Source organism: Neofelis nebulosa, chromosome 16 (assembly GCF_028018385.1).
Source record: "Neofelis nebulosa isolate mNeoNeb1 chromosome 16, mNeoNeb1.pri, whole genome shotgun sequence".
NCBI lineage: Eukaryota > Metazoa > Chordata > Mammalia > Carnivora > Felidae > Neofelis > Neofelis nebulosa.
In genome coordinates this window covers 31,399,401-31,408,918 of record NC_080797.1, presented here as the reverse complement: position 1 = coordinate 31,408,918, position 9,518 = coordinate 31,399,401, and the positions used below count along the sequence as shown (strand labels likewise).

General features: G+C 42.4%; 1 protein-coding gene across 1 annotated transcript in view; it reads left to right on the top strand.

Moving 5' to 3' along the window:
* The first annotated feature begins 1,849 nt into the window (after nucleotides 1–1,849).
* The window catches only part of LOC131496948 (uncharacterized), a 32,587-nt gene continuing 24,918 nt past the window's right edge, over nucleotides 1,850–9,518 (top strand). The window contains exons 1-3 of the mRNA XM_058702825.1: nucleotides 1,850–2,036; nucleotides 2,571–2,687; nucleotides 3,363–3,433. Of these exons, the coding sequence (XP_058558808.1) occupies nucleotides 1,850–2,036; nucleotides 2,571–2,687; nucleotides 3,363–3,433 (375 nt within the window). The remainder of the gene's footprint in view (nucleotides 2,037–2,570; nucleotides 2,688–3,362; nucleotides 3,434–9,518) is intronic.

Sequence of the window (9,518 nt, the reverse complement as noted above, 5' to 3'; positions counted from 1 at the left end):
GCAGAGAGAGAGGAAGACACGGAATCCGAAGCAGCCTCCAGGCTCTGACCTGTCAGAGCCCGATGCGGGGCTCGAACCCGTGAACCATGAGATCATGACCTGGGCCGAGGTCAGACGCTGAACTGACTGAGCCACCCAGGCGCCCCTTCCCTGTATCATTTTTAATGGCTGCACTGTATTCCACACTTAAGTGTACTTGAAATGGGCTCGACCTTTTTGATGTTTCCACGTGGCTGAGGACCATCAGGAAACGGGTGATACAGAGCAGACGTGCCTGCACTGCGTTAAGCGGCACAATCTGAAAATCGGGTGGGGGAGAAATGTTTTCAAATATCTTTCAGTCTTTACAAACAAATTCTCCTGCCTTCTCTTTTCCTCTATGGCTCTGTCCTCATGCGCAGGCTCACCGTGATCCCCATGGGTTGATAGGACCAGCGTGATCTTCTGGTTTATTCTCTGCTGAATTCAAACAGTCAAGAAAAATGTGCACGGTTGTCATTTTATTATCTCGTATCCCTTTGTGGTAGGTGCTGAGTTCTTTTCACTCCTCTGGTAGGACTTTGAAATCCCAGGTTAGCCACCCTAAAGTCAGGACCCGGGATTGGCATCAGCATCATCTGTCCTTGTCCTCGGAGACCTGGGCCGGTCCACAAGGGAAGCGCTAAGCCCCCGGGCACTTGCATGCAGTCCTTGTCAACACAGTTTGCTGCCTCCAGGAGAAATGCCAGCTGTTGTCCCCTGGATTGCCGCCTCCTCCCCAGCCTGCTGACTGCCCGTGGGGTCCTGGGCTTCCTCTCTCTGTCATGGCGCCCAACTTGTCTAAGCCGCCACCCCAGCCTCTGCCTGGCTCCACTCCATAGATCCCCAGGTCTTGCTTTAGACCAGACAGGCCGACCCTGGCCTGATTAGACTTCTTTGCCCGTTCGCCTTCCTCCGATTTCCATATTCAACAGCAGCTGTTGGTCGCCAGCTGCTTCAAGGTTGGTCCCAGGGGGGCGGCAAAGGAAGACTTCATTGGTTTTCATTCAAAATGAAAACTTGTTCATGCTTCAAAATCAGGACGTGACAAATACATATTTATGTAATAATACTTAAACTGTTAAAGGATAGCTTTGTCCAGGGGTTCAAAGCTAGAGCCTTCGGCAGATGGTGTGCGCTGACATGTCCTTTTTCTGTCCGGGGAGCCGTACGGAGTTGTTGGTGGGAGGCATAGCTAGTTGCTAGAGAAAATAGCGGAGTCGTGGGCTATTTCTCTGGTCTCACTGCTTTGCCAAATTATTTAATAAACTCAGTGTATTTCTTTGCATCTTCTGAGCGTATAGTCTTATCGTTCCATCCTTCATATTGCTATCTGTACCCTGTTTCCTCCCCTACCTGCCAAAAACTTAATGAAATTGATGACAGACGATAAGAAGCAATAATTAAATTGAAAGACGCCAGTGATAATCATATTGATGAGTGATTGAATAGAGTACATGTTGCCATCCCATTATCAATTACCGTGCAAGTAATTTTTTTTACGTGTCCCGCTATCTAGTAAAAAAAAAGTAGTGGCATGACTAGCTATAAATATCTTCTCCTGCTTGTTAAAATAAAACGCGTATATTGATGATTGTGAAAACCCCGTAAATTGTGATTACATTCACCGGGGCACAGTGGGAAAGTTGTCTTAAATTGAGGCCCATTTATTTTATGCGCGTAATGATGAGACTTGTTTAGGTTTTAATTAGTGCTGGGGAGGCCAGCACCACGCCAGGGTAGGGATCTGTTGTTTGTCCGAGGCCATAAATCTAGGTCTGGGAGAGTCCCTGTGTAGCTGCCGCCGGGCGACTGTGGCTCAGTGGGGTTAATGGGGAGCCAGCCGCCGTGCCTTTACTTCCTCTTCCAGACAAAGTCAGCACCATTTAAAGCAGTGGCTCTCAACCTTAGCTGCACACTGGAGTCACCTGAGAAGTTTGAACAACAGCTCATGGCTGAGTTCCATCCCTCTGGGTTTCTGATTTTATTGGTCCTGGGCGCAGACTGGGTTAAGGCAGGTAAGACACATGAAGCATAGAACATGAGCCCTCTAGGAATGCCAAAGTCTCCCATCAGGAGTGTCTGCAGTTTTAGAGAATCTATCCATCCTCCAATTAAACCTGGTATGTTCTCTTGGGGTAAGATATGCAACCCCTCCCCCCACCCCATTTGAAGTCTAGACCAATGGTCGTCCGTGGTGGCCACGCATTAAAGTCACTTGGGGAAGCTTTAGCACTCACTGATGCCACTGTCCCATCCCTCCACGAGTCTGATTTCATTTGTCTGGAAAGGGGTCTGGGCATTGGGATTTGTAAAGCTCCCCCAGGTGAATCTAAGGTGTGTCCAAGCTGAGAAGTATAGATTTTAAAGGAAATATTAAGCGCTATTTAAAACCAACTGTGAACGCTTAGGAAATCAGGTTCTCCCAATTTCTTCGCTTCTTCACACCGCAGGAAACAGAACAGTTTACAAAAAGCGTGTTTATGTAACCACCGGCACCACCCACACACACAGTAAAAGGGCCTTAGGGCACCGTATTTATTCTTGTTTAGCCATTATTCCTCAGCAACAGGACTCCTCTGATCAGGTGGAAAGAATGTCCAGCTTAGTTCCTGGAAGAATGCGTCTATGTCCTTCACAGAGCTCTCCTCGGAGGTTGCCTAAAAGTGGTATGTGAATCTGTTTAGTTTCTGGTTCAGCTGTGTTATAATCAGAGAACACAAAGTCATTCCTTGTGAAACAAAAAGATCAGTATTGAAGTCCCAGCCTCGTGACCTTAAGCAATGGAGTGTTGGTTTCTTTATCGAGAAAGGAGAGTAAATAATGCTTGCATCACGAGGATTCATACAGGTTCATTTACCTGGAAACACTTCATAAACTGTAAAGTGCTGTGAAAATATTAGGTTTTTTTCTGTTACGGTCATGCCTGGGCGTTAACTCCGTTAATGATTTCCTAGCAAGACCCTGCTTTTGTCCGAATTGTCAATAAGCTATTTCTTAGTGAACAAGCGTTGATACTAATGTGCCGGGCATTATAACCAGCAGTGAGGAGACAGCAGTAAGACAGACGAGGCCTCCACCTTTCCTGGAGTAGGGCAAAACAGATGAACAAGCAGGTAAACAAAGAATTCCAGCTGTAGTAAATGCAAAGAAAGCAATAAATACGGTGGAGAGGTGGGGGGAGGTGCTCGGCTCGAAGCCAGGTGGTCAGGAAAAGCCTCTCGGAAGAGGTGACGGGTCCAGGTGACACGTGAGCACGGAAGGAGCCAACCGTCTGAAGGGTTGTCCAGGAAAGGAGACTGTTGTAGGCGGAATTGTGTCCTCCCAGTACCCCTATGTTGAAGTACCTCAGAACGTGACTGTGTTTGGCGATAAGGCTTTGAAGAGGTTGATGAAGTTAAACGAGGCCATTAGGGTGGGCCCTTATCCAACCTGACCGTTGTCCTTACAGAAGAGGAAACTGGGACACACAAAACTAGGGGTGTGTCAGTCCAGAGGAAAGACCATATAAAGACACAGCAAAAATATGGCGACCTGTAGGCTGAGGGGAGAGGTCTCAGAGGAAATTAAACCTGCCAACACCTTGATTGTGGACTTGTAGCTTCGGATTGCATTGTTTAAGCCACTCATCTGTGATATTTTGTTAAGGCAGCCCTCGTAAACTACCACAGGGACTAACACAGCCCCTGACACAGCCTGATATGTTCTAGGAACTGTCAGAAAACCAGTGGCCAGAGCAGTAGCTGTTCAGAAATGAAATTTGTAAATTGTTTTTTATTCTCTTAAGTTTTTATTTATTTTTGAGAAAGTGTGAGTAGGGGAGGGGCAGAAAGAATCCCAAGCAGGCTCCACACTGGCAGCGAGGAGTCCGATGCAGGGCTCAAACTCATGAACCATGAGATCATGACCTGAGCCGAAGTCGGATGCTTAACTGACTGAGCCACCCAGGCGCCGCCCCCCCCCCCCAAATTTTTTTTAAGTATCGAGGAGCACCTGGCTGGCTCATCAGAAGAGCATGTGACATTTGATCTCGGGGTCATGAGTTCAAGCCCTACATTAGGATTACTTACATAAATAAACCTAACGACAAAAAAAAAAGTATTGGAAGCTAGATGACGTAAGACCTGTGAGCCCATGGCAAAGAGTTTGGATTTTAGCACAGTGGGAAGCTATGCAAGTATTTTAAACAAAGGCAAGACACGATATTTATGGGCTTATAAAATAAACTTTTTTGGTTTGGAATAATCTTAAATTTACAGTAAAGTTGCAAAGATAGGACAGAGTTTGCATATACCCTTTACCCAGCTTCCCCTAATGTTAACATCTTACGTAAACCCGCTACATTTCTCATAACCGTGGGCTTTATTCAGATTTCACCAGTTTTCCCACTAATGTCCTTTTTCGGTTCCAGAATCCACTTTAGGAGACCACGTTGCTGTACGTCATTTATGTTGTTAAATGTTTGCTCTGGCTGTTCTGTGGAGACTGTGGTAGGGAGAACAAGAGTGGGGGCAGGAGGGAGGACAGTTGGCAAGCGGTGGTAATAATCCAGACCAAAGATAATGGTGGCTTGGGCTGGAGATGTGACAATGGATAAAGAGAGGAAGGATAGATATATTTTGGAAACAGACCAACTTGCTTTTGCACTTGATGCATTAAAGGAGGGGGGCGTAAGTATGACCTCAGGATATCCAGCTTTGTCTCCTGACCCTGATTGCCATCGGGGGGAACAGTGCAGGGGTTTCACCCGAGGTACAGTCAGTTTGAGGTGCCATTGAGACTTACAACTGGAACCAGCAGGTAAGGAGTTGGATATAGGAATCTGGAGTTCGGAGAGGTGTGTAGGTCATGACCCAGAGACAGAAATAAGTAAAGTTATCTAGGGAGAGAAGTGACAGCAAAATGAAAGTTCCAGTGCTCCGGGATGGAGAACACCCCGGTCCTGAGAAGGACCTTGGCTTTCAAGTCCAGCTTCTGATTATTATTATCTCTTCTTGGTTAAGACTCATTTTTGGGGGGTGCATGGGTGGCTCGGTCGGTGAAGCGTCCCACTCCTGATTTCGGCTCAGGTCACGATCTCACGGTTCGTGAGCTCAAGCCCCACATTGGGTTCCGTGTTTACAGTATGGAGCCTGCTTGGGATATTCTCTCTCTCTCTCTCTCTCTCTCTCTCTCTCTCTGTCTCCCCCCTCTCTGTCCCTCTCCTTTTCTCTCTCTCTGTCTCTCAAAATAAATAAATAAACTTAAAAGAAAAAAAAAAGACTCATTTTCGAGACAGCTTGCTGGCTCAGTTGATGGATCATGCGACTCTTGATTTCAGAGTTGTGAGTTCGATCCCCACATCGGGTGCCCAGATTACTTAAAAATAAACTCTTTAAAAAAAAAAAAGACTCATTTTCAATCACTAAATTGTGCTTGGTTTTAGGGAATTAGATTATCTCATTTAGTTAACTGAGAAATCTAGTTTCTTCTCCTGGGTGGGTGCCTTCTTTGGAGAACTGAGTAAACATTTCAATGCTTTGACTGCTTATCTTGCATGGCTGTGGAGAGTTGGCCAGAAAAGTTCTCCTCTTGACCACAAATAGCTTCCACTGGTAGTTACCAACTGACAAAGAGGGAATTTTATCATAAGGATAACTCTGTTTATCGAGGATTCTTTTTTTGAAGTTTATTTGTTTATTTTGAGAGAGAGAGAGAACAAGCAGAGGAGGGGCAGAGAGAGGGAGAGGGAAAGAATCCCAAGCAGGCTCTACACTGTCAACATGGAGCCCAACGGCGGGGGGGGGGGGGGGGGGGGGCTTGAACTCACAAACCAAGAGGGAGGTCATGACCTGAGCCAAAATCAAGAATCAGACACTTAACTGACTGAGCTACCCAGGCGCCCCTTGAACATTTATTATTGCAGTAGTCATTATGAAGTTTGTTTCATTATTAGTATTACTTTTGTATTTTTTTAAGTTTATTTTATTTATTTTGAGAGGGAGTGAGAGAGAATCCCAAGCATGCTCCATGCTGCCAGTGCAGAGCCCGATGTGGGGCTCGAACTCACAAACCGTGAGATCATGACTTGAAATGGATGCTTAACCAACTGAGCCACCCAGGTGCCCCATTACTTTCATATTTTTAACATAAAGAGGATGACCTGGATGGATGTACAGTAAAATAATTTGTTTGCAGATTTCAAAATTTACTAAAATCAATTTACAAAGCAGGGGGCCAGTGAGAACTATAGAATCCATATTTACAGGTCTCTGAAGCTGATCTTCTTTTCCTTAAATGACTTCTCATTGAGTCTTATAGAAAGTAAAAAGCATTTGCTTTATTTTTAGATGTGATCTCTGATGTCTTCAACTTTTATGGTTCTCTTTTTAACCTTATTATAACCAGCCACCTACGAAATCTGTAATTTTCTCTAATATAACAGTACATGCTAAAAAGAAGTTTGCACAAAATACCCCCATTTGCGGTTTCAAAGGATTATTATCCAGTGTGGTCCATGACGTGGAAAGTCACTGTCCTTGCTCACTCCATGTCTAACAGTATCATTTTGAGGACAGTGGAAAACAGATCAGGTTTGATTCCTTAAGATGATACCTTTGCTGTTTGTGGTATAATTTGTGATCTGAGAGCTGGATGTAAAAGACACGTGAACAAAAGTAGCATCTATCCAACTAGCTTTCTGATTCTCAAAGTTGTACTCAGAATGCATGTTACCTCTGCATTCAGAGCTAGAACATACTGCTCATGATCATTAGTAGTAGTCGACATAGCTTAGAACAATATTTGCTTTCTGTCGAGGCTTGGTTCACGGACGCTGTGGTAAATGCAGAAGGGCCTGGTGGTTAGTTCTAAGGGTTAGGAAGACCGTTAACCAGACTGGTCAAAAGCAGCGTAATCGAAGGGACAAGGCTGAATCATGGTTGGGAAACCAGAAATCAGGGCTAGAAAAGCAACACCAACTACAAGGTCTAGGTGACCGTTTTAAGCTATTACAGTAATAATTGGCTCAAGCAAGAGTCATCAGTGGATGCTAAAACCACTGAAGGAAACAGTATTGGGGAACAGGAATTCACACTGTCTCAAAGCATTATAAGATTCTGTATTAATTATAAACAGTAGATAAATATATTGGATACCGTCAAGTAAGCAAATTTTACATCACCAGTGATAGGACGCACTGACATAATGTGCCTCTCATTGTGACACACTGAGAACACGACATCACCTGTGGATTCTTGCCAGAAATGCTTAACCTGGATCAATCAGGAGGAAACAATCAGACAAATCCAAATTGAAAGACATTCTACAAAACGACTAGCCAAAACTTTTTAAAAGAACATGTCGTTAACTTGGGGAACTGCCCTCAATTAATGACTAAAGTAATCCAGCTACTAAATTTAAGGCCCAATCTTTGATTGGATTCTGAATTAACAGGGGGTGGGCCAGCACAGAGGGCAAGGAAAAATATTCTTGGGACATTTGGGGAAATTTGAATATGGACCATATATTAGGTAAATAGTATGGTATAGTATTGAGGCAGTCTTAAATTTCTTGCCTGTGGTCTTTGCTTTGTGGATATGTGAAATGTCTTGTTCTTTGTTCTTGGGAGATACATGCCGGCATATTCAGGAATGAAGTGTCATGCAATGTATCTTACTGTCACATGGTACAGCCAGAAATAAAATTTTATTTGTATAGGTTTTATTTTCTTTAAAAAAAGCCTTTTAAAAATTGAGGAACTGTTCACATGTTGCAATGAGATGTCAAAAAACTTACTCAAGGTTGCACAATGAGTCTTTAGTTTTTCTTTCTTTTTTTTTTTTTTTACCCAGGTGGTATGGGTTTTATCAATCATATACCATGTGATTTTATTTCTATGCTTTGACTCATCACCGTAGTTTGTTTATATATATATACGTATATATATATATATATATATATATATATATATATATATATACGTATATATATATATATATATATATGTATATATATATAATTGTCAAGTTGGCTAACATACAGTGTATACAGTGTGCTCTTGGTTTTAGGGGTAGATTCCCATAATTCATCATTTATATACAACACCCAGTGCGCATCCCAACAAATGCCCTCCTCAATGCCCGTCACCCATTTTCCCCTCTCCCCCGCCCCCCTGTTTTTCTTTTTTTTGTACCACAAAATAAGTTTTCAGTCCTCTTTCTTTCCAATGATATCCTGATTTCATTAATGAAATAGGGGGAAATATGAGCCTAATCAGAACTATTGTTACTAGCATCAACATTGATTCTATTCATTCAAAAGATATTTATGAATTGGAGATTTTTTTGAACTGCAGAAACCCTAGGTTCACTGTGAGAAATTTCACTCTATGGGATGTGTCCTGAAATTTTGAAAGGGCAGATAAGATGATTTAGACTAGCCTTCTAAGTATACCCTTCTGCTAAGGGTCAGAGCCCAGGCTATGTGCCTCTCTAGATGTTTGTATACTACCCTATTTGTGCCTCCTTCCCTATAGCTTGTCATGCTAAATAGTAATTGCTCATTTAATCACTCATAAACTCATTTAAAGCTGAATAAGGTCAGATAGCATGAGTAATATCAACACATCTTTAAAGTACCTGGGAGCAATCTAACTTTCATAGACAAAAAAGGACATAACAAAGACGTGAATAAATGATAAATGCTCCATGTTCCTGGATGGCAAACTAAAGACAATAAAGAAGTAAGTCATTTTCTAAATTAACTTCCAAATTAATTGTAATGCCATTCAAAATCCCAACAGGATTGTCATAAATCGATTGTAAAATTGAAATGAGGAATAAAAGTCTAAAAATAACCAGAACAAATTTTGAACAAAGAACAAGAAGAGATTTATCCCACCAGATAACAAAACCATATTAAAAGAGCATGGTATTGGCACAAAGACAGAAGTAGATCTAAGGTGATGAGGGAAGTTTGATACATAGTAGATAAAGCAACTCAAATTATTAGGGAGATTAATTGGGTCATTTTCTCAGAAAATGAAGTTGAGTCAATTGACTATTCATATGGAAAAATAAAATTAGATCCCTACCTCACTCCATATGAAAAACTAATCTCCCAAGAAGTTTACAAACCTAAGTATGGATAGCCATTAAAATCACTTAAGCATAGTCTGTTTATGGATACATTTACATACCAAATGAAATATAAAATTTATCAGGTTCACCACAAGTTTACAATAACTGGCAGCCTGAGGTAGAAGGGGAAGAGATTTCAACTTTAAACATGAACATTTCTTTGAAAAGAAAGGAAAAGGAGGGGCAGATTCAGAATCAAATGTGACAAAATGGTTACAACACGTGTTCGTTTTGAGTGGTGGGTAGTAGCTGTTTGTCATGGGATCCTTGGTATTCTTCTGGAGGTTTGTATCTTGAGTTTTGAAGAAAAAATACTCTTCCAACTCGTCGGTTCCATGAGACTCAGACCTCTCCTGTTTTCTGAGATCCTTTCTCAGTTCC